Below are 25,347 nucleotides of genomic sequence, written 5' to 3' on the forward strand. Positions count from 1 at the left end.
TCTCCTGGAACTCAGAGCTGTCCACTTGGCACTGAAGGCCTTTCATCCGTCCTTCCAGACCAACTCCTTGCTTGTGCAGATTGACAATACGACCACAATGTATTACCTCAACAAGCAGGGGGGCTCGAGATCGCACACTGTCACAGGAAGCTCAGGCGATCTGGCACTGGCTGTTAGCCAGGGGACTGACGATAACGGCTACCCATCTGCTGGGTGTGCAGAATGCTCAGGCGGACGCCCTCAGCAGGCTGTTGCAAGAAAACCACGAGTGGGTTCTAAACGACGAAGTGCTAGGAGACATCTTCAACAGGTGGGGCACTCCAGACGTAGATCTGTTTGTCACCGCCGAAAACAGAAAATCCCGAGACTTCGCCTCCAGGTATTACCAACTGGGGAACGCGCTAAGGATCAGCTGGTCGAACAGCTTTCTGTACGCTTTTCCACCCATTCCCCTGATTCCGGCGGTACTCGTCAAGCTGTCTCAATCCAGAGCACAGATGATCCTCATTGCTCCGGAGTGGCCCCGACAGTGGTGGTTCACGGACCTGCTTCACCGGTCTCTCCTACCCCACGTGCGGCTGCCATGTCGACCGGACCTTCTCACGAAGTTCGGGGGGCAGATGGTGCACCCCAACCTCTCATCATTGAGTTTGGCGGCATGGCTCCTGAGATAGTGCAATATGGGCACTTGAATCTTCCTGACGATTGCATGACTATACTTAAGGAAGCGAAGAGACCTTCCACGAGGACTTCCTATGCCTAAAAGTGGAAGAGCTTCTGCATCTGGTGTACTTGCAAAAACTATGATCCTACGAACTGCAAGGAAGATGTCATTCTTCCATATCTTTTGCATTTGACTCAGTCTGGCCTTAATGTTCACTCTATTAAGGTTCACCTCGCAGCATTGACTACATATAGGAAATGCCTTTCACAGACATCCTTCTTCCAGATCCCTGTGATTAAAGATTTTCTGGAAGGATTGAATAAAGTGTTTCCTCCTGCCCGGCGCCCTTCGCCATCATGGGAGCTGAATGTGGTGCTGTCCAGGTTGATGAAAGAGCCTTTTGAACCCATCCATAAGGCTTCTCTGCAGCACTTGTCTTGGAAGGCGGTCTTCCTGTGGCTATTACATCGGCCCGCAGGGTGAGTGAAATTCAGGCATTGTGTTGTCAAGAACCGTATACTGTATTTCATGCGGCTAAGGTTGTGATGCGTACTCACCCGAAGTTCCTTCCTAAGGTGATTTCTGATTTCCATGTCAATCAGACCATAACTTTACCTATGTTTTTCCAGAATCCTTCCACTCCAGCGGAAAGGTCTCTCTGTTCCCTGGATGTCAGAAGGGTGTTAAAATTCTACTTGGATAAGACCAAGGACATTCGTAGGTCAGACCAATTGTTTGTCAATTATGGGTTGGTCAGGACTGGTCTTGCCACCTCAAAACAGTCCATCTCTAGGTGGATTGTGTCCTGTATCCAGTTATGTTACCAGAAGGCTAACAAGACCTTAGGAGGTAAGCCTAAGGCTCATTCTACCAGGGGCAAAGCAGCTACAACAGCTTTGCTTCGTAATGTTCCCATTGCAGAGATCTGCAGGGCTGCCACTTGGAAGTTGGTCCACGCCTTTGCTAAGCATTACTGTCTGGACTCTGATGCGAGACCAGATGCTCAGGTTGGGCAGACTTCATTGAGAAATCTGTTTGCACAGTAGTGGTGTTGTCTATTTTTCTCCACCGCCGGGTTGGTTTTTTGGGATGGGCTTGCCATTCTATTCACTAGATTATGACTATACACAGTGATCCCCTACTACAGAAGGAGTAGTTTCTTACCTGTAACTCCAGTTCTGTAGTAGGGGTATCTCTGTTATAGTCATAAGCGCCCGCCCTCCTCCCCGGTGGAGAAAATGGTACTGTACTGTATGCTACAGGCCTTGCTTTATACACCTTCAAAAATAACTGAAAGTAAAAGGACTTTGGCTGTGCATCCTGGGATACCAAGGGTCTCTGGAGAGTTCCTTAAAGGCACGGTATCCCTTTTCAAGACACATAATGGCAGCCTATGGGGGCTTGTCTGTCCAACCCTTCCTCTCTATCATTTCAAGGATTTTGGTGAAGGGGAGTTTTTCCTGTGAGAAAAATTTGGTAAATAGTGTAAAACCGGACTTGGTAGGCTATCCTTTTCATGGTTTAGATGAAGTGGTGGCCTTTGTAGCCTTGTATATGTTGGGCTGCATTATTTGTCTTAATTGTCTCTTAAGTGTCTATGCAGGACTGCAAAGAAGACCGCTTAAGAGATTATTTTTGATTGCTCCGGGGTCCACGCATATGGGCGGGACTATTCACTAGATTATGACTGTTACAGAGATACCCCTCTACAGAACTGGAGTTACAGGTAAGAAACTACTCCATTCTGCTCATCTGTCTACTCAATCTCCTTATTCTATGCAAAGTGTCATTTTCATATTTCTGCATTTATCTCTTCTGTTTTTATTCAGCCGAAAACCCCATCCAAAGCAACCCCATCCAAAGGGGTGGCAGCTGCAGTGCATGGGACCAAGGCAGTCCCTCTGAAAAATGGGACTCCAGTATCCAGCAAGGTAACTCTGAAGAGCTCAACCTCCACTCCCACGTCTGGAAAAATCGTGAATTCAGCAAAGGCTTCTGACACCTCTGATACCAGTAGCTCTTCGGACAGCGAGGACGAGGAGCAGTCAACCCCGGTATGTCACATCTGGGACACATTTGCACTATTCACCTGAGAAAAAAATGATTTATAGTGAAAGTTGATTTGATTAGATTGGCAGCATGACATCCCATATAGTTCATTGTAGTATGCTTTGTAGATATTTTTGACTCTGTGTGCCTTCATCTTAATTTGTGCCTTCTTTTAACACATAAACCCTACATTGCTAATATCTTTGCGTGGAGAAGCGTGGCTCAGTGGTTAGAGGCGGCAGACCCGGAAGCTGAGATCGGCTGTGGACCAGGGTTCGATTCCCCGCCTCGGCGGGTCTCGGGCTCAAAAAAATTCCACGGACTCGACAATTCTCGCACCGGTGCCTACTCGACTCACGGGGTCACACTCTGCGACTCTGGGCACTAGCTTGCTTAATCTCCACTACGGCCCCTCGCGGCGGAATGCCTGGCTTTCACCTTGTGGATACCCTGCCGGGGTATCTCACAGGGGAATACCAGGACGGGTTCCCTAAGCAAGCGCCTTGATGCCTTCGGGTGATATGTGCGCTATATAAGTCGCAATACATACAATACATACTTTTTTCAATTTATAAGATTTCAATGAACTATTACACTGTGGATTTGAGGAGTACCATGAAAAGGGTGCAATGGTGTACTTCCACTTATAGATTCTCTGGGCTATTGGGTGTTCAGTACCCACTGCCTTGTTTTAAAACTGTATTAAGTGACTTGTAAACTCACACTTGAGATCCTGGGCTTTCACGTAGTTAGCTTATCCTTTAGACTTTGAATAATATATCCTGAGATATTCTGAGTCTGCCGAATTCACCCAGTTAAGGTTACACCCCAAACTATGATGCATCATTCTTTTCCTGAAAAATATCAGTTGTTGCTGTTACCATAATTCCATATCTTCTGTAGGTCCTCTCCTTGAGAGTATCTTTCATCTGTTATTGTATGATCAGCACATTTGTATTTCACACAAAATGTCTAGTTCCATTAATTAAGTAAAATCTATGTCTCACTGATTTCTTATTTTTAACGTTAAGAACCAATTACATAATTTCCAAAAGCAGAGTATTAAATCTTGGTAAGCAATATAAATCTACTCTGAAACATCCTATTTTGACATCTTCCAGGGGATTCCTTCTAATTAATTTTCTTGGTGCCCATTGGCTAATTCTCCAGTGCTGTATTACAGACTCTGGCACAGACAAAGTATATATTGTGGGGCGGAGGTAAGGGGAATAGGTGCACTGACTGTGCACCATAAGGGAACCCACCTCACCCCCATGTCCCTCACAGCATCGCCTTCCTGGCAGTTGCCCTTTCGGCCTCTTCAAGGAGAGAACACTATGCCTCCAATGCAAGACATAGCCATTGTTTCAAACCATGGCCATGTATTTCACGACTGCCCTCCGGGCAGGTGCCAACTGTCAAGTGTTCATGCCCATGTTGAGGACTGCATTTTGTTCTGCCCGGACCTGGATGCACATAGTTAAGAGTGCAGCAGTCCAATATTATCACTCTTCTTATTGTTACTGCAAAATTAGCTAAGAAGGTAGCAGAGCATTGGTTTAAGTAGAAGTGACGACAATGGCTACGATGGTACGATTTCAGTCTGTATGTGTTAAGACTGAGTTAGTGATAATTAGACTGGCGCACATAGCTCCCTTAGAAGAGGAAGTGCATCATTCAAAGACATTATTTTAGGTGGGTGATTGGGTGTTGATGTCAGTCTATCAGCTTCTTATTCTGAGTCTTTGTTCATCCCTATTTTTATCAAGTCCCCTGCTAACATTAATGGAATGGGATGGGATTTCTAGAAATATGTTTACTTAAGCCATCAGTGATTCTAGGAGAAAAGTATCTTCCCGGCTGAGATGTGATGTGTGCTTCCATGCTGTATCTGTCAATTTTCTGCTTCTGAGAGAACATCGAGGAGTGTAGCTCAATCACTTGCTTCTGCACTAGATGTTTTAGCATAACTGTCAAGCTGTTTGTGCTGGAGGGGGCGTTGCTATATGAATTCACAACAGTATATGGCCATAATCATTCTTCCAGCATTGGCCATCCTCGTTGATGCATTCTACAATCCTAGTGTCATTTTTGATACTGAACTTGCAGAAGACCTACATTCGAGCCACTTAAGGTTAAGTTGTTGACTTGCTTCATTTAGTGAAGGAACTGGCTGATTTAGTGAGATCTGCGAGTACTGGTAACTAAATCACAATTTGAAGAAAACGTGAGAATAGATTTGATCTTCCACCGGGTTATTCAGTCTGTTGCAAAGAGATGATTTGTGTATAGTGTGTGATGGATAACCAAGATCAGCCATGGTAATAGTACCTCAAAAACACTGGAACCAATTAAGCATCATTTTATAAAGCTAATTTGTTACTTAATTAGATATTAACTCCCTTTAGAATTAGGCTGTATTGTTTTACGCGTCTGTTTTGTGAATTATGGTGGGGTTTTCCAGTCTTTTCAAAACTTATAAAAATCAGTTGTGTTTAGTGTCCGCATTTACGTAATAATTCATTGGGACTGTGTTTTTTCAGTGCTTGTAACGAATTGTGCTATTTTTTTTACTTAATTTCATTTCAGTTCATTTTTCTTTACTGCTCCTCAACCATTCTTTCCACTTTTTCTTTGAATTTGCTTTTTTATGTAACTTTGAATTATTTTTCTGGCCTCCCTACCTATTGTTTTCCATCACCAATACGCCTCTACCGAGGTGGCCTGTCCCACCAACTGTCAAAGATATGCATAGCAAGCAGGAGAGATGTTTAAACCTCCAGTAAGATTTGTTTACAGCAGTTACGATTAGTGGAGTGCATTTAGCACGCCGCCCTGCTGAGGGTTTCCTCAAGCAAATGGTTATGATCTACAGAAAAAAGGTGAGTCTTTTACTTGGAACATTAGGAATAATCTGTAGAGTATTGCATGTTCCTATATTGTAAGCCATTGTTAATTTGCCCTGTTCTTTATCGCAAGACAACAATACATGAATGGGCCTTTTAATTGAATTAAAGCTGTCTAACTGTGCCTTTTCCTGCTGTTCATGGTCATAGGGGAGAAGCCTGCTTAGAAATTAATATGCATACTGTTGCCTTTGTGGGCAACAATTCCATTCAGCAAACCATGCTGTTGTGTGGAAAAGGACCTTAAATAGTAAAGATATGTTTTGACCTACTGGCGAACTTTGGCTGTTTTGTTCACACTGTGAATGAAATCAACTAGTGTAACCTAGGAGTCGCACTGCTAAATGTATAAAGATGCAAAGGAATGTCTGTATACTTTTTTGAAGCTCGTCTTTGATTTGCTTCCTGTTTTTGTTTTTTCCTTTTCTTTTTCCACACATTTTTGGGCAATGTAAACTAGGTATTAGGATACATGTAGAAAGTCATGTTGTGATCTCAAACTCTGCAGTTTGCAAAATCCGAGTATGCGACTGAAAAATGACTTTTAGGTATGTTTTAAACCCATTTTATGAGTCGAAAAAGCCTTTTCCACTCACAAATGGGTTTAGTGTGTTGCAGTTAGGAAGGGGTCAAAGTGCCCCCCGCAATTCTCAGTTCGGTGTGGTGTTAGTGTTTATCAATAGATTGTGACCACAGTTGCCATTCCAATCCTTTGATCAGTTACCGATTTCTCCCCTCTTCCCCCAAAGTAGGTGGTAACTGGTTCGCAAAAAGATGGTGTTCTCTTGGGACGTCCTCTCCTCTATGAATAGTGTCTGGTGACGTGGGGAGTAGGCAGTGATCCAGTGCTCTCACCTATAAGAGCTCGGATCCCTGCAGTCACATGCACGTCTGAAGAGTGAGGATGGCAGCAAGGAGTCAGACAGCGATGAATGAGTGCTTCCTCTGTCACTTATGCAGTCTCATAAATGCATGTAGCCATGGTTGGTTCCTGAGTTCTGGTCCCCCAGCGGGAGTGGGTGGTGTTAAAGGCCTGCAGGGCCAGTTTTCTTCCCCCTCCCTTTGAGTGAAAAGACATGAGATTCAATGGCAGGACTCCTCTCTGAGAACTACCACTTCCCTATCTATTGTAATGCAGGTTGGTGTGTGTGTGTGGGTGGGTGTGTGTGTGGGTGGGTGTGTGACATCAAGCCGTTGGTTGGACGCACATGCACTTTCATACAAAACACACCCGTCTTACTTCCTTTGGAACACTGAAAAAAATAATTTTGGTTATTTCAACCATTACATTCAGTTTAGGTTACTAAAACACCTTGTCTAATTTATCAGATATGCCAACAGCTAATCCAGAATGGTAAATGCTTATGACTGAAATGTCAAAAGCCAGCCACCGTTCAATCTTTTATGCACAAAACAAATTCAGTTGGCCATTCAGAAGAACCGCCTCCACCCAATACCAGTGGAATTGTGCATAAAAATCAGGTTGCTGTCCCTCTGTCAGTGTCTTCTACCAAACTACTCCACCTCCCTCTTATTTTCCTAATCCATCCCTATCACTTAGACAGTAGAATAGTCTATTGCTACATTTTGGGGATGGCGGGTGGTAAAGGCACAGCAGTTAAAACTGAAACTGTTTTGTATTTGGTCCTATGTATTTTCAGCAATTTCATGGTGCTTACAGGTTTTAAAGGCAAAGATGATTTCTAAGGGTGTTGAGGCACCAAATTAATATTTTCAACCTAACTTAAGATCACATTGCATGATTTGGGACATTCTAAGAAGTCCGTGATTTTAAGAAATGGCTGGTGAAATGGTCAGCTAGAAGTTGTAGCTGCAAAGCATGGAGAAAAGTTGGAGAATGGGTTTAGAAGACAGTAATACAAATCCAATTTGAAGTATGCTGGCCATGTGGGCCTTTTCTTCAGTCATGTTTGACCCTGTATTGATGTATGATGAAAGTCCATTCCACTGATCTGCAACACTTCCATTTTTCGTGTATTCACAGGTTGTAGAGATTAAGAACTTGATGAACACTGTTGATGGAGGTAATGGGCAATAGGAGGTCAATTGGTCAGCTATTATGCACATTATTTAGAGATCTAAATCATCTGGGTACCTACAGAAGGAACGGTCTCCATTCTGTGCCAGTTGCACTTATGGACCTCTAAATTAACTGAAAATCTTCACACAACACACAATCTCAAATTGGAAAAAACAGCATGTCCTAGGATGTCATGTGTTTGTTCCACTTAGGCAAACTATTTCAAACTTTAGGTCACCATTTTTAATTAAAAAAAAAAATGTCATTTGAGCTTTCAGTTTGAGATATTGTTGTAGAGCACAACTACTTGTCCTATCTGGTCATCAGGCTGATGAGTTGATCCAGCAGTGGCTTTTTTTATGTTCCAGAAATCTTGTGTTGGGACAGTTCCCAAATTTGTGTCCTCAAATTGTAAGAGACAAAGAAATTCTTACTCAAGTGTGGAAAATTTCCTCTAGAGATAAGAATCCTGCATTGGAAAGCAGAACTCTGTTAAACCTTGTTGTGAAGCAGTTGTCGTTCTTTATGGAATAACTCTGACAACTTTTGGACGCTGAATAAAATGGGTTTGTTTCTTGATGATATTGTTAACTTGTAGAACTGTGAGCATGCGCACAGCTCAATTTATATTTAAAGTACACGTTAAAACTTTGAAACAAGTGTGCACATCTTTTTAAGAAGCTGCATATTTTTTTAAGAAGCTGCATATTACAGCCATTTTGGAAATTAAAAAGTTGCACATTTCAAATTGTATATGGTTGAAGTATACTTCTAGTGAATGAGTTGTCAGTTTGAGAATGATGTATAAAATCAGTTTTCACTTTGGTTCTGGATATCTTATCCACTCCAACTTGATACATGACTTCTTTGCTTCCTTCTTATACCCACTCCATCGCCTATCTGAGTATTTTGTTTTTAAGGCAAAACCAGCTGCTAAAGATACACTGCTGACATCCCAGGTCAAATTTACATCACTAAATATATCCCTCAGTCCTCCCCAGTCTTTGGGAAGGGGGAAGTCTTCTGCTCCCAAAACCAAGATGTTGGATATTTCAAAAGACAAGAAGGGGACACCCACAAAGTTAGCTATGATACACTCCAAAGGTAAGCAGATCCAGGTGCAGTGACAGTAATGACCAAGGACCCCTGGTGAGTCCTAAAGGACATTGTGCTGATTGTAAACTAGGTTTATCTCTAGTCCCCTTTGTTAGTCAAACAACATAATGCTGATGAACAGACCCACCCCTTGTCACCACAAAATCAATGCCATATGAGTGCATGTGCATACACTATCTAGGGCCAGCCTGACCTCACCACAACAGATAGTTTCTGCCCGGTAGCTCACTTTACTGCTTCATCTGATGTTTCTACCTTGTTGCAGTCAAATGGGATAAAGGTGTTCCTTCATATTTTTTTTTACTTGTTTTAGACCAAATCCTCTAATAAAGCCAAGCTTCTTGTGACACAAGAGGTCAAGGAATCATTTCTGAGAACCCCCTTAGGCACCTTGTTATCTGGAAAGGTGCAGGGAAAAGCTTCCAACCTCACCCTAAAACCATTGGCAGCTTCCATCTGCAAGGGCATGACCCCAGCAAAGGTGGCAGAGGTTTTAACACATCAATCAGGCAGTTCTGAAAGCAGCAACTCGCCAGGAAGAGAGGCCAATGAGAGCAGTGTTACGGTGAGTCAGTTAATCAGTTGTGTTTACAGAGGATTATAGTTTTGATGAATAAATTAATACCAACAATCCTTGATAAAAAGGTATGCTCAAGCTTGGTTCTGCATCTCTGGTAAAAAAAAAACAGTGATTAAGAAGTGAAATAGTCTTGTGCTAAGAAAAACATTTTGTATGGTGGTTCTGGATTTGAAAACCCAGTTCAGCTAGATCATGGACAGTACCTTGTTACGGGTTCACTAAGGCATGGCGCGTTGTGTGAGAGGATTCTTTGATAGTACCTTTTGTCCAGTAATTTTATGGCCTTGAGGTTGAAACCCTGATGCAATTTCGGACTGTAAGAAATTGGGTTACTGGTTGAGGGTGATGAAACCCTTTAGCAACAACCAGAATCCTGGTCAGGTTGAAGGAGCAAGCAAACCCCAAATTAACCTGTGCTCAACCTTCTGGTAGCTTTGCACACAACAGTTGGGTTTAACTTGGAGGCAATGCGTACAGTATTTAGCAGGACTTCGTACAGTAGTAAAGTAAAAACAATACAAGAATAAAACTCCCACATCACATTCGAAAACTCAAGTAAACATTAAACATTTATAAACAAAACAAGACAAATTACAAAATTCCAATCAGTAGAACCGAAGATATGCAGTTTTAAAGGTTTGAGTGAAAATGGGTCCAAAAAGCACAAAGCGCCAACTCTGGATTTCTGGTCGTGTTGGACTGGGACAAAGTCACAGGTTTAGGCCAACGGCAATGGAGCACGGTCTGGAAATGGGGACCCATTTAGGCCTGCTGAACAATCCTGGTCGCGAAGAGTTGCAGAATCTCACGTCGAGGATGCATTGTGCAGGTGATGTGAGGTCCTGAATCGGAGATGCACCGTGCATCGTTGTTTCTTAGGAGCTGCAAAGCTGGGATGAGAGGTCCTGCATCGTTGTCGAGGAGGCTGTCGACTGTGGCTTGTAATGCAAAGTCCTGAGTAAAGTACGTGTCACACACCAGCTGGTTACAAAGAAGCTGCAGGACTTGTGATGCGCAGTCCTGCGTAGACGTCACGGCTGCTGTTAACAAGAGGTTTGCAATGCATCCGCTGTTCCGATAAGGCTGCATGGGCGATGCAATTTCCTTGCGTCTGGAATGTACATGTAGGAAAAGAGATGTCTGTTCTACTCTGGGTTATGCCCTGCAGCACAAGAGATGCGTCAGTACAGCTAGGTTTATAGCTGGGCTGTAGAGCACCTTCAGGCCCACCTCCAATTGTCCAGGACTTGGGTGGCACCACTTGGCAGGGTAATACTCACAGATGGCTGAGCCCGTTGCTGTGTTTAAGGTTGTTGGAAGCCTGTTATTTCCTTGAGGCTTCTATTTAGGAAGCTAGCTACCTAGCCCCTGGAGTCTAACTGGGTTCCTGGGTTAAAAGGTGCATGTCCTGTTCTTTTTCCCAGGCAGGAGTGCAGGAAGCCAGCAGGCAAGTACAGCACTATTTTCAGCAGCACATCAGTCCTTCTGCTAGACAGAGTCCACAGGTACAGAAGTGTACTGAAGAGTTTGGTCGAAGGGTCCAACATTTGGAACTGGTGCCCCCTTGAAGTCCAGGAATCTTCAACACGTTTCCTAGCCCCTGAGGTGTCCGGCATCTCTTTCCTCACTGTTGCGGCCCCAGCTTGCCTGGGGTCGCAAAAGACTTTTGACAAACCCTTTGTGAGAGTGCTCAGGTAGGACCATTGTGATGTGAAAGTGTGGTAGGTTACAGCTCCTCCCCCTCATTAAATGAGTGTCCCATCCTGCCAACACCAATCTTTCCTTTGTCTCACTGTCTGGGAGCAATACACAAACACCAACAACCAGGTACGCTTAGTCATGTGACCCAGGATCAGACTGGAGGCACTAAATTATTAGTACAAGAACATTTTCACTTTCTGAAAGGTCCCGAAATCCTTAGCTAAGAATTATGTAAAAATGTTGATCAACATTTGTACCAAAGGGTCTCTAACTGATCCCTTATTGAGAGTAGGGAGTGTCTTAATAATTAAGACTAGCAATTAATATCCCCTGTCACTGAGTAAAGCCACTAAAGTGCTGAATTGTTTTTCAAAAATGAATAAACCGCGAAATTAAAGAGATCCCATACAACACAGGAGTGCGTTTCTAGTTTGGTATATTCATTTCTTTTACTTATTTGCTTTTCAATATGCTGTCCAGAACACATATATTACATCATGTTTAAAAAAACATACTTTTACATGGTGAGAATATACACATCCCAGTGTCCGTATACAAAATACATGAAACAATTAAAACATAGCATATTAAATGTCCAGATTCAAAAGTTCAGAATATCCTTTTATCCTCTTTACCTATTTTGGGATAACTGACACAGGACATTAAACCTTGCCGTCAGACTTCCGGATTGAAGGCAAAATGTTAGGAGAGAACCACTTCAAGGATTCCAAGTCTAACTGGGGCCTGGAGGAGTAGGAGGATTTGTAACCCCCTCACTATACTGAGGCAGGCTTGTATTTACACCTTCAGAATGCTTATTTACTGGACACCTCACCATAGACAGTTACTCTACATTGGAGCCACGTAGCAAAGCGGTTCCTTTGTGTGATGGGGTCCATAGAGCAATAGAGATTTATTTATTTATTTATTTATTCAAAGTTTTATATAGCGCGAACAAGATCCTTACAGATATCAGAGCGCTTCACAAAGACAGGGTAGGGGCAGTAGGAATGAGCAGAGGTAATTGGAGCAACGTAAGTCACAAACATAATAGGATAATAATAACATATATAAAACATATCAATATACAATCAGTTAGACAAATAATATAAGACGACCATTGATCCCCCTACAGAGGTGTTCAGGTGCACCTTGGGTGTGTGGAAGGCTTATACCAATGTTTTAGTATAGAGAGAGCATTGAGTGGGGGCATCGGGAGAGTGAATCTGTGGCTCAGCGTGTATCATGTATTGGTCGGTAGTAAGCAAGTAGCGTAGTAGTGTCCTCATCAGGTAGAGGTATAGTGCCAAAGGGCAAGGTGTGCATTGACACAAGGCAATGCAGGGTCTCTGATCAGCACCTATAACGTTCCGGAGATCTTGGCCAGAAGGATGTTTTTCACCTCTTTCTTGAAGAGTGCAGTGGAGGAGATACGCCTGGTTTCTGGAGGGAGCGCATTCCAAATCCTGGGTGCCATTCCAGAGAAGGAGCACTTGTAAGTTTTCTCTTTCCGGAATCTACGCGGTTTCAGGAGTAGATTTTTTTAGCTTCTATTGGTTCTCGAACCTCCTGATATAGACAACTTTTGGGCGAGGTAGTTGGGTGCATTGTGGTGCACGGCCGCGTGTGTCATAACTGCAATTTTTAGCTGTATTCTGGCTTCAAAAGGCAGCCATTTTAGGGACTTTAAGTCTGGGGATATATGCGAATGTTTTCTTGAGCCAGTGATGAGTCTCGCAGCAGCGTTCAGGGAGGCTCTTAAGGGTGCTGTTGTGGATAGCGGGAGTCCGCTGAGGGCCACAATTCCGTAGTCTATTCGAGGGATGACTAACGCTTGTACAGCAGTTTGGAAGTCTTCAGCAGGGAGGAAGGGTTTAATTTTCCTCAGTGTGTTGATTTGGAAATTAGCTGCTTTTGTAGCTTTGCTGACGTGCTGCTGCATGTTGAGCTTGGCGTCCAGTGTGATGCCTAGGGATTTCGGTGAGTCCACGATGGTGGGTTGGACATTGAGTGCTGTTAGGTTGTTGAGCCATGTTTGGGTGGTGGAAATTTTCGCCGGGGGTGAGATGAGTAGGAACTCAGTTTTCAGAGCATTTAGTTTGAGGTGGTTATGGGCTAGCCAGGCTTGAGTGTTAATAAGCGTGGAATTCAGATGTTTGATATCATCCGGGGATTGAAGCTTTAGGTACAGTTGTGTGTCGTCGGCGTACATATGGAATTGGACACTGGAAGCTTGTAGCAAGGTGGTAAGCGGTTCCATGACAAGGTTGAACAATGTAGGGGAGAGGGAGGATCCTTGTGGAACGCCTAGATCTGCAGGCACAGGTGAAGATAGCACATTGTCGATCTTGAACTTCTGAGACCGGTTGTGAAGGAAGGACGAAAACAATGCTGACGAGAGGTCGAGAAGGATGAGGAGGCAGGACTCATTGCGATCAAGAATTTGGAGGGCGTCATCAATTATGTGTGTCATAGCTGTTTCTGTGCTATGTTTCACTCGGAAGCCTGATTGATGAGAGTTGAGGAGGTCAAATTGGTCAATGTGTTTTGTTAGTTGGAGTTGGACACATTTCTCCAGGAGTTTGGCCAGGGTGGGGATATTGGTGATGGGCCGGTAATTGTTTAGGTCGGACGGATCAGCTGTAGGTTTCTTGAGAATAGGCGTGACTTGCCCCACCTTGAGGGAGTCTGGAATGAGGCCTTGTTGCAGGGAGCTGTTGATGATTTTGGTCCAGAGAGGGAGGAGCAAAGGGATGAAGTCTTTTACAGCATTAGCAGGTAGAGGGTCTGTGAGGTGATTAGAGGGCTTCAAGGTGCAGAGCAGTTTGTATATTGTTTCTTCCGAGTAGGTATCGAAGTACAGCCAAGATGCCTTGTTTTTAGGTTGAGTGTTAGCCATTCTGGTGTGGTTGGGGAAACGACTTACATCCATGATGAGGTCATTTCTTATGTTGTCAGTCTTTAGCTTAAAGAAAGCAGCGAAGGCTTCACAGTGTGGGGCGTCGCTTGTTGTGCTGTTTGATGGTAGGGGTTGTGTCTTTGTTTGGGTCTTGATTAGTTCGAATAGTTTTCTTGGCCTGTTTTTTGCTTGGTCCAACTGACGGCTGAAGAAGTCCAACTTTGTGCGCTTTATTTTCCTGAAGTAGGCATTTCTCTTGCTTTTAAGCCTTTTGAGGTGCAGTGCTGAAGGGTCCAATCTCCAGGTGCGCTCTGCCATTCGCATAGTACGCCTGTCGTCATTGAGGCTATCGTCATACCAGGGGTTAGATGTTTTGGTGGAGACTCTCTTCAGTTGCAGTGGGGCGACTTCATTGACTATTGTATTCATAGATTCAAGGTAGTGGTCAGTCAGTGATTGAACATCAGAGGCACCAGAAGGGGGAAGGAGGAGATTGCCGATGTGGGGAGGCAGGGTAGATGGGTTAAGATTCTTCATGTCCCTCTTCCATGTTTTGGATTTGATTGGTTGAGCCGGGTTGGGTTTAACTTTTTCATTGATAAAGAAGGTGATAATGTGGTGATCTGACCAGTCGCATGGTAGAATCGCCTCCAGTTGTGTAGAATTCTCTTTGGCAATGATGAGGTCAAGTATCGCGCCTTTGTCGTGTGTTGGTTTATCGCATATTTGGGTGAGGTCAAGTGCATTGAGGAAAGTTTTGAGACTATTCACCACTGTGTCTTTCTGATCGTTCCAATGGAGATTGAAGTCACCCAGGTAGATTTGGGTGGTCTGCCGACCGGCATTGGAGGTGATCAAGTCCATGAGTTGTTGGGTGAATATGAGATTGTCACCAGGCGGGTGATAGATGAGATGTAAAGCACAAACTTGTTTGCCCTCACTGGTGATGTCGAGGCAGAGGAGTTCACAGGAGGAGAGGGAAGGGGAGGTGACTTTAGTCACCTTTAGATGTTGGAACTACAGCTGCCAACAGTAGAAACTAAACCTAATTGGCTTACAGAAAACTTGCAACCAAGCCATTGAGCATCAGAGCCTTTCCTACATGTCAGTGATGCCCCAACTAAAACCCTGAGGGCAGACTGCTCGAAATCATGTTCTTAGCTGCCGGTAGTTTAACCCCATTGCTTGGTGACGTCGGCCTGCTCGAAGTGATTTGGCCTTTTTGACACTACACCCCATGCTGGAAAGGCTTTTTTCGAGCTTCAGCTAGCAATTTGAAAACAAATGTTTTCCCTGTTGCTGCGACTGATCAAAGCGCAATGTAACACGTGGCAAGAGGGTGTTCTCCACTGCAAATTTAGCATTGTGATCTCAGAATTCTGCCTGTTTGTCAGGAAAATACACTCGGCCCTCTGGGATGCGACAAGCAAACTCTTATCTGCTTTCCCTAAGAATTACCAAAATACTTTTGCGCGTTTGGTCAATGATGGGTAAGACATGATCAAGTACATTTTACAGGCAGGTCTGGACACCACCGACTCTGTGGGCCATGTAATGGACTCTAGTGTGGTGATTCACCATCACTCCTGGACCCACACCACGTATATCTCTGAACGTGCATGCATTTGTTATCAATATTCCTTTTGTTGTCCACAGGCAGTTTGGAGCAAGGCAGATTCAGCTCTCAAGCATTTCAAATATAGCCATGATGAGGACCACTCCTTGGCCATGCTCTACCTGGCTTGGCGATTCCATCAACAGTGCCAGAAGTTCTCATTCGAAGGAAGCCATCACAGCCCATCGGCCCTATTGATGTGCCAGCGGGTGTTGTGGTGGCAGATAAGGCCACCAACAAAAACCTCAAGAACTTCTTCCACTGCCAAGCTGCTGTTTCCTCCTTCAGCAGACACTGGCAGGTAGCAGGGTGCAGAACAGCTTTTTGTCTGCCCATTTGATGTGCAATTACTGCAGACCAGTGGGTCTTGCAGGCTGTTCTTTATGGTTACAACTTTTCTTTCTGTCCATGCATTTGTAGTTCCTCTTGTTTTCACTAAGCATATCCTGCCACCATCCTTTCCATAGTGATTCAGTCATTGCTTCCTGGGGTTCTCAATTATTGAGCCAAAATCCCAGCATCAGCCAATGCACATCATTCCTGTATTAGGAACTCTTTTGGACACTGTGTGTTCAAAGTTTTCCTCTCCTGCAGCAATTCTTGAACATTCAAATTATTTTCTGAATGTTTCTGGCTCATTCCTGTGTTCCGGCCCAGAGGGTTCAGAGGCTGCATGGTTTTCTGTGTATCTTGCAGGTACCACTTGCATTCTCTGCAATGGAACCTCTGCCTTCAGTGGGCTCCGCTTTGGGTGTGGCTCTCGAACATGCTGGTGTCGGCTGAGGTGGACCGAGACCTTCAATGCTGGATGAAATATACCAGTTTGAGCTCTTGTAAGTGTATGGCGACTGGTCTGCCAAAACTCACATAGGTGACAGATATATCTCCTCTGTGTTGAATAGGGCTCCTGGATGTGGTCGTAATCAAGGGCCTCTGGTCTCCGGTAAAGCAGATACATCAATCTTTTGAAGCTATATGACATCAGACTAGCTTCTGCCTTCCATCCGGTGCAGCTTTGTGAAAGTTGTGATGGACAATTTCACTGCAATGAACAGTGTGCAGGGACTGTGATACTGGCTAGAGCTGATTGGCATCTGCACCCACACAAGAATAAGAGCATATGTGCCTAGTGGGGAGTGCATTGGGTACATCTTTTCAGTATAGTTGAGAATGCTCATTGTCAAGCCTTTTGCATGCTAGAGCAGTGGTTCTTAACTTACTGACTCCTGTGGCGTCTCACTGATATGCTATAGGAATCCGGGGACCCCCCCCCCCCCCCCCCCCCCCCCCCCCCCCCCCTTACTGAGTCATTACTGGTAGCTGGGAACTACAGCTTAAACAATTTTGATGTTCTGAACCTTGAAACAAAGACCAGCCCCAGGCAACCTGAGAGTTTGGTGTTGCAGTTGTCCACCAGCAGAGTGGACCCAAATGTCTTTCTGACTAACCCTCTTGACAGGTAATCCAAACCTATAGATAAATGAACGATTTCCTAGGTCAATGCCATTTGTCTTTTTGAACACTAAACCCAGGCACTTTGGGATATGGTCGATTAGATCTTACTAGCAGTCCCAAGGGACTTGAGAGCTTCTTTGGCTCAAACCATTTAAGACAGCCAAGTTTGTCATCCACTTGGGTCTGAAAACTACAGATTGTTTAGAAAAGACTGAGAACCAGCATGATGCTTCTGTGCTACACATGTATAAGCTTCACAGTTTTCTCCAGGTGTATCTAGATGCCCTTGATAAATATGGCCTTCGACGGCTTCTGCCTTTTTGTTGAATAGGCAGACTGCTCATGAACTTTTAAAGGAAAGCAGAGCCATGACACACTCTTTGGGCCTTTCAGCTCCAGTCTGGAACTTCCCCTCCCTCCTTCCCAACAATTTCTCACTGTTCTGGAATATCCCAGGGGCTTAGTGTAGTGACACAGTCAGGACCCACCACCCCCACAACAGGTCTTCCAGCGCTTTTGAGGTCGGGCCATGGACCCACCAGACAACCTATTCATTAGGGCCACCATACATCACAATCGCCCGTGCCTCCAGCAACAACCTCCAAGCCTCTTTAGTCTGCGCTTAATAGCACACTTCCATCCAGTAGGAGGCAGTCTCAACAATATTTTCAGGGGTGGCAAAACATTACCTGGAACATGAGTGTCCTTTGAATTGTCTTTTTGTGCAACGCCATACCATTACTTTTTGGCCCATTTCACCTCCAACGTACATCAGAGCAGCTTTCAGAGTACCATATGTTAGTCTTAAGCCAGAAGGTACAAAGGAGCCATTGAGAGAATACTGACTTTGAAAGTGGAGACTTGAACTTATTCCCTTTTATTCTTTGTGCCCAAACAGGACCACAGCCTTTTTTCAGTTCAAAAGAATTTTATTGATGTAAATAATATGAAAGAATGCAAGGTACAATATTAACGGGGATATGATGAACATACAGTAAAAGATATGAGATGTATAAGGGAAAAATAAGTCAATTATAATAAGACCATGTGCAGTTAAAATTAAGAATCAATAGAATAATAATCAAGTAGGTATAAAACATACTATACATGCAAGTCAATATACATAGTGAGCAAAAGAAATAGAGCAACCTAATGGAAGTTATGGAGGTTTTGCAACTTCTTGTTGTAAAGGAGTTAGAGACAAGGAACGCCTAGCATTCAAATCAAAGAAGGATGTAATGGGGTCCCACAATTGTCTTCTTTTTGTGGCTAAAGCTAGTGGGTAAACAAATGTGTCTAATCTATGATTATAGCAGACAGCATACCACCATGCCTGATATGAAAGTTTAGTGTGATCTTTCCAAAGTTTAGTGATTTGCTGAAAGGCTACCGCTAATAGTAAGTCTATTATCTTGACGTTAGACGTGTGATGGGCCCAAATAGGAGATATGCTTCCTAAGAAAATGTGGAGAATAGAAAAAGGGTGATTTGAGGAAAAAATAGTATTAATTTGGGACCAAACCTTATTCCAAAATATATGAACTGGAGCACACTTGAAGAGTAAATGTACCAAGTCTGCATGTGGTGAGGAGCATGTCCAACACGTATCAGAAGTATCTGAATGATATTTGTTAAGGGCAAGTGGTGATATTAGGAGTCTATTATAAATAAAAAATCAAGTCTGAGTGGTGTTTGCAGCCCTAGAGGATTTGCGCAATTTCAGCCAGATTTTATCCCATATCTCAATAGACCATGAAACATCAAAATCCTCTTCCCATAATGTTTCTGTCTTGGTTTTGGCACGGGGTAATGATGGAGGGTGATGAAGTGCATAAATCTTGGAAGCTCTGCCACCCTTAGTTAATAATGTCCGTAACGAGGATATATTAGAGGAATCCATGCATTGAGGAGGAGAAGATGCATTGTAAGTAATGTACGCTGAATGTAATGCTTGTGTTAGTAACAAGTATTTGGCATGAAATGTGGGGGGTAAATTAAAAGAGGAAGCAGCTTGAGAAAATGGGATGATGCGGTCTTGATTAAATAATTGATGTACCCAAATAGGGTTACGTTGTCTCCATGTTTTCCAAAAAATTGGTTTATTATTTATCAGAATAGAAGTATTGTGCCAGGACCACAGCCTTAGTCCTAGTTTTGGATTGTTCGCCCTCTTGATGCCTACCTGTGAAAGGACAAATTAAAAATGCTCACCCTGGACTAGGTTGTATCTGCCTTTGATCCTGGATACTTGGATGGTGGCGTTGGACCTACAGGGCACCTATTTTTGCGTTCCTGTCCTGCAGGGCCACAGGTGCTACTTGCTTTTCAGGGTGAACCACAAGGACTTTCATTTTGCTTTGTGCCCCTTGCTCTTACCAGTGCCCCTCCGGTACTCACAAAAGTGATGATGGTAGTCTTTTCTCATCTTCCTAGGTCAGGAGTTCCAGTATTCACAAACCTCAGTAACTGGCTTTGGAGGCTTGCTCACCAGTCACTTGCAGGTCACCTTCAGATGACAGCGAACCGCTGGACATCAGTGGGGTTCGAAGTCCACTCACCAAAGTCACACCCAACTCCTTCGCAAAGGCCATCCTGGATACAGTGTGTTTTTGGCTGTTCCTCCGGATCAACGAGACCAAGATATTCAGGTTGTGATCTCAGAGCTTTCCAGCCTAAGGTATTGTGGGAACATCTGAGAGCACGTTTAGGAAATCGCTGAAAACTTTTTTATTCGCTGGCAGCGAGTAGTGGATTTACTGAGGAGTCTTTTGCTGCTTCCTTCTCACCCAGCGCGGGGACACGCCGAGATGTCGTAACCATTGCGCTCTACAAATGTTTTATTATTATGTTAGCTTCCCCTATCTTGCTCGCCAATTATGCCTGATAGCAAATGCGGGCTCTGCAGTTAAGATCTGAAGTGTCTGTTAGCCCAGTACCAGTGTAACATTTTGGACTCAATCGAGGTGCTGGAGGAGACTGCAATTAATCTGCAGTTGTGGTGGCTGCTCGACTGCAATTGGACTGATGACACACTCTTCTCCCTGCAGCACACGGAGCTGATGGTGGTGACGAATACATCAGTCCTACTTTAGGGAGGTCATCTGAGAAAGGTGGAGATTAGAGGACTCGATTTCTTGTGGAGATTCATCTCATCAGTTTGCTGGAGTTGCAGGAAACTCCGTAGGCATTGAAGGCATTCCTGCCCACCATCAAGGGGAGGCTGGTGCAGATTCTTATTGACACTGCCTCCATGTAGTACTGCCTGCTTGAGCAGAACGAAGTGGGGTCCTGGTGCCTGTGCCAGGAGACTGTAGTCATGTGGAACTGGCTGAATTATCAGGGCATTTCCCCTGTGGAACTGGCTGAATTATCAGGGCATTTCCCCTGTGGAACTGGCTGAATTATCAGGGCATTTCCCCAGTGGTACACAAATTTACAGGATTTTTAAAAACCAGGTGTAAGCACTCAGGTAGTGATGCCTCGCTGATCATGAATGGCAGTTAAACCTAGAGGTGTCGCAGAGTGTCTTCCAGCAATGCAGAGAACTCTGGGTGTCCACACTTTTGTTTTTTGGAGTTCCCAAGGCTCTCTCTCAAGGCACATTACCCATGGAATGAAGCATGGGACTCCTCTACTCTCCCCATTGCTTACACTCCTGCCAGGAGTTCTGAGGAGGTCCGGAATCACCAGGCCCATGTTGCCCCAGTGGTTCCATATTGGGCCATGAGAGTATGGTACTTGGAACCTCTGAGCTTGAGGATCTGTCTGCCTATCAGGTTGCTGCTTTGGTAGAATCTTCTGTCACAGCAGAAGTCCAAAGTCTTGCTTCCTTACCTCTGCAACCTTCCCCTTCCTGCCTGGAGCTTGAGCTTTGACAGTTATTCACCTTTGATCTCCCTCTCTGAGGTCTTTGATGGCATCCTAGAAGCCAGGCACAAATCTGTCTTGGTGCGGTGCCCACCAGAATGATCTCTTGCAGGCCAAAATGTTAGATATATTGTTGTTTTGTTTGTGTTTAGCCCAACAAGGATGTGCTTTGAGCACTGTTAAAGTTTGTCTGCCTTTTTACGTTTGCCAGATCAGCCAAGCTTGCTCAAATCACCTGTTGTGGTGCTTCTCCTTAAAGGTTTGATACATATACGCATAGAAATACAATTACGATACGTTTCCACCTAAGCCTTTGTGACGCCACAGTAGGACTAAAATCTGGTTCTCGCGCTTCTCATGTGTACAGCTTTTTAAACTAATGCACATTTGTCCATTGCACCTTTTTACCTTAAAAACAGTCTTTATGCCGGGTGTGTGAATTTCGGGCTCTTTCAGTTCAGCCTCACTATGCCACCTATTTTACAGATAGACTGTTGTTAAGGACTTGAGTGGCATTCGTACTGAAGGTAGTGATGTCTTTTCATGTCTGTCAAACCATGACTCTCCTGACTTTCTTTGCTCTGCCTCGTTCCTCGAAAGAGTAAGAGACTCAATGTGGACCTCAAGAGACTGTTCAACTTACATTGATCGCATAAAGAAATGTCGAGTAGACTATCAGCTCTTTGTGGGGGTTCTCTGAGGCAAAGAAGGGAAATGCTTTACAGAAACTGACACTCTCTCGAATGATAGCCTTCTGTGTTCGGATCTGCTATGCATTCGATAAGAAGAAGCCTCCAGAAGGTCTGGGGATTAATTCCACCAAAGCCATGGCTGCAACCACTTTGTTGGCACGTAGAGTGCCTATTGTGGATATCGGTCGGGCATCTACAGGTCATCCGTGCACATATTCATGAAGCACTACTGCCATGATGAACTGCATTGGGATGGGCCTTTTGCCCATTCGTCCCTGCAAGAGTTTGTAGTCTGAGCCATTCCACAGACCCTCCACCTTGGGAGATACTGCTTTGGTATCTATTCACAAGGTGAGTAATCTGCTGTTCGAAGTATCTATCTGAAAAACAGCTTATTTACCTTCAGGTAAAGTGCTCTTTCTGGTGAACACTATACCCAACCTCAGATTCCTCACATCCCCGTTCATTGAAATGGTCTCTTTTCAATCTACAAAGGTCCCGGATTAGGGGTGTGCACACTGCCTCTTCCAGTTCACTTGGCGAAACTGGCATTAACTCTGAAGGGTGGCTTTTATATGTGGCTCCTTTCGGAGAGGAATGGCGTAGACATTAAGTCGCACTATACCTCCTGTGAGTGTTCAGGAGCACTGCTCTAGAGTTTTCTGGATCAAGTCTGGGCACTTGGGGATATTCAGATGGGAAGGAATTTGTAGTTAGTTTCCACCAGAAAGACTGTTACCGAAGGTAAGTCATTTATTAAACTTGTATAAAGTTTTAATACACCTGTTCCTACATCCATTTTGTAACGTTAAAACAAAACGGATTGACTTTATTTTCACTTTAATGAGTCTATAGGAAGTTTACCCTAATTGTAATGAATAATTAGAATTTTTCCCCGCTGTTAAGTTCTTAAAACTTAATTAAAAATGCCATAGAAGTCATTTTGGATTTAGTGACTCATCTTGGTGAAAGGAAAGGCACCGCTTTAATCATGAAAATCCCTTTTGCAGGAAGCAGGATTCTCTTTGAAAATCCTGTTTCTTGTTTGCAGCAAGATTTCCCAATATCATCATCTAATTTGTGGCTAGATGTTGCCACTGCTTCTACTGGATGGCACAAATCTCTGCTCAACTCGGTATTTTTATCTTACCTCTGTCCTCTGGCTATTTCCTATATGGCTGTTTTTTTAGGCACAATCGGCTATCAAAAGTATGCCACTGATGACGCGCCAGGTCAACGTGTCGTCAGTAAATAACTTCTTAGCCACTCCACTTTCGAGCAAGGGAGCACAGGGAAAAGCTTATGCTTTCATCGAAAACTCAACACCTGCAGGAAAGATGACACCAGTCAAGTTATCTGTGAACTTAGCTCAGCAGGCAACCGGCTTTAAGGGCAGTGACTTACCAAACACTGAGAATCGTGGGGCACCGGTGAGTCCAAGAACAGGTTTTGCTCTTTGTAAAATCTTTTTTAAGCTTTTCCTCCTGTGTCTGCCCTACACCTTTTTAACTTGTTGACTGTTCTAGTGAATGAAACTGCACCACATGTCACAGCGTGGATTAAAATATAGCAAGAATGCATGTGTAAAAACAATGGTGTTTAGCCTATGCCCAGCCTTGCCACAAAGATTGTTTCTCTGCTGAACGTCATCTTAATGCTTTGTTGTTTCTTCACTGATATCAGCTGGTAGGCCAAAAACGCTTTTCAATATTTTATTTGTTTTAGACCAAATCTTTCAATCTAGTCACACCACCTGTAACACCCAAGATCAAATCAGCATTGCTGAAAACACCTGTAGCCAGCTCTGTGGTCAGAAAAGTCCAGGGAATATCTTCAAAACTCACCCCTTTGCCAGTGTCTGCTGCCATGGGTAAAGTGATAACTGCAGTGAAGGTTGCTGAGATTGTAACACAGCAGACAAACCACAGTGAGAGCTGCAGCTCATCAGGCAGTGAGGGTGCTGAGGGAAATGTGCTGGTGAGTCTATTAAGCATATTTGTTCCACAAGTGATCATAGGTTTGATAAGCAGAGACCCTCTATCAATCCCTAGAATATCTATCTGTTCATGTGTTGTTTTGCAGTCCTTTTTTAGAATGTGAGTTTTAAGTGAAATTGGGCTCCACAACCTTCACTAAGAATCCCATCCGGTAGCATGAGAAATTTGTTTATTGTGTTTTTTTATGACATGACTGTAAAATGACATCCTATAAATCGAATAAAGTATATTGATTGATTGACATCCTATAATATGATGTCTGTGCTGTAACAGAAAATCATATTAAATGACAGAAATTGTCTTGCACAACACCAACAATAGTGTAACAGCAGAAATATTTCCCATCATAAATACTTCCAGTTGGAACATTCATGTACTGTTGGTGCCTGTAATCTTTTCCATCACAATATGAGATAGGAATCAATTGACTTACATGGCATTACTCATGAAACTATTATTACCTACTGCAGTTCCCCTGGCCCTTCATGCCTCACTTAAATTCCAACATCTTCCTTCTCAGTAGTTACTAGTAAAGGTAATAGTCTAGGGTGTCTCTTCACATGCTACAAATCTGTGATAGTATGCAAACTTTGTGTCATGTTTTTTGGCTGACTGACATTCCGTCACCTGCACTACAATGCCTAATTAACCAGCACTGTTTGAGGTGGTGAAATGCCCGGAGGAAGCGGAGCGAGGCTGGGGATGGCACCTCTGTATTTAAACCAATAAGTAAATTGCAGTGCTGACACCGGTGTTAAGAGAGAGTCTATATTTGCCCCACAGTGGAATTTCTATAAATCTGCAAGGCCAACCAACTGATGGTCATTACGGAAGTAGAAGAAAAGTTTGAGGGTATATCCAGCTTCCTGAGTACTTGTGATTGTGGGAAGACCAAATGGCAGTCTTATGGGTAATGAGACCTCAAAAGTATTTGGTCCCACCTTATCCCCCAGAGAGCGTCTTTGTTCCTTACTAAAGGAGGTGGGATATTGTTCCGTAGATCTGTATAGCTGCCTGTGCATCCTTCTTGTGTTAACCAGTCATTTTTTAAGATGCACACCTCTTAGGGGTCAGTAAGCCTACCTGGACAGACAAAACCCAGGTATTATTTATTAATATACTGGTAACTTGTACTGAATCCAACCATAATTGAGTTTGGTCATTGTGCACAATTTTCCCATGGGATGAATGTTTTCCCCTTCATACTCTCCCCAGTAGTGATGTGTCTTCATCCTACATATTTGACACTTTGTGTGATTGACTTTACTAGAGAATGTATTTTAATGTGGTTTTGCCACTTGCTTGGGTGCCGTTATGAAAATGATATTAGTCCATATGTTCACGCATGTAACCTTTTAAGCTACAGCCCTTCAGCAAATATGAAAGGGGCCCAGAATCCTTTTGCACAGCATACTTTGATGAAATCTGAAGCCCAACTCCAATATATCCCAGTACACACCTGGCAGTACTGTTCTGGCTTCGAGCATTTGTTCTTCATCTTTTCGTTTGCACTTTACTACAGTTTTTCTTAAATGCTAGGTATTTTTTAGGTCTCGCTTAGGCAGTGCATGCTCTGTCTCTCAAGATGCGCTGTTTCTAATGTAAGAGGTTTTAGCACACCATCTTTGTTCCTTCATGTGTCTTTAAAAATTCCTATTTTTTTTTGTTGGCGAATAGTTTACATTTGTCCCTCCTTTTGCTGTTTTGGTCACGCCCTGGAGGCTGGCATTGTTACATGGATCTCTTCACTATTGGCTATATTTCT

At 43.7% G+C, this 25,347-nt stretch overlaps 1 protein-coding gene across 6 annotated transcripts in view; it reads left to right on the top strand.

Moving 5' to 3' along the window:
• TCOF1 (treacle ribosome biogenesis factor 1) overlaps positions 1 to 25,347 on the top strand; it is a 402,392-nt gene that overhangs the window by 122,505 nt on the left and 254,540 nt on the right. For 2 of the 6 annotated variants that reach the window (XM_078653593.1, XM_078653591.1), the window contains exons 7-10: positions 2,494 to 2,718; positions 9,090 to 9,341; positions 22,776 to 23,015; positions 23,311 to 23,562. In XM_078653593.1, coding sequence (XP_078509719.1) covers positions 2,494 to 2,718; positions 9,090 to 9,341; positions 22,776 to 23,015; positions 23,311 to 23,562 — 969 coding nt within the window. The remainder of the gene's footprint in view (positions 1 to 2,493; positions 2,719 to 9,089; positions 9,342 to 22,775; positions 23,016 to 23,310; positions 23,563 to 25,347) is intronic. The other 4 variants (XM_078653592.1, XM_078653595.1, XM_078653594.1 and 1 more) reach the window with 4 other exon arrangements.

This window comes from Lissotriton helveticus, chromosome 7, assembly GCF_964261635.1.
Source record: "Lissotriton helveticus chromosome 7, aLisHel1.1, whole genome shotgun sequence".
NCBI classification, from domain to species: Eukaryota; Metazoa; Chordata; class Amphibia; order Caudata; family Salamandridae; genus Lissotriton; species Lissotriton helveticus.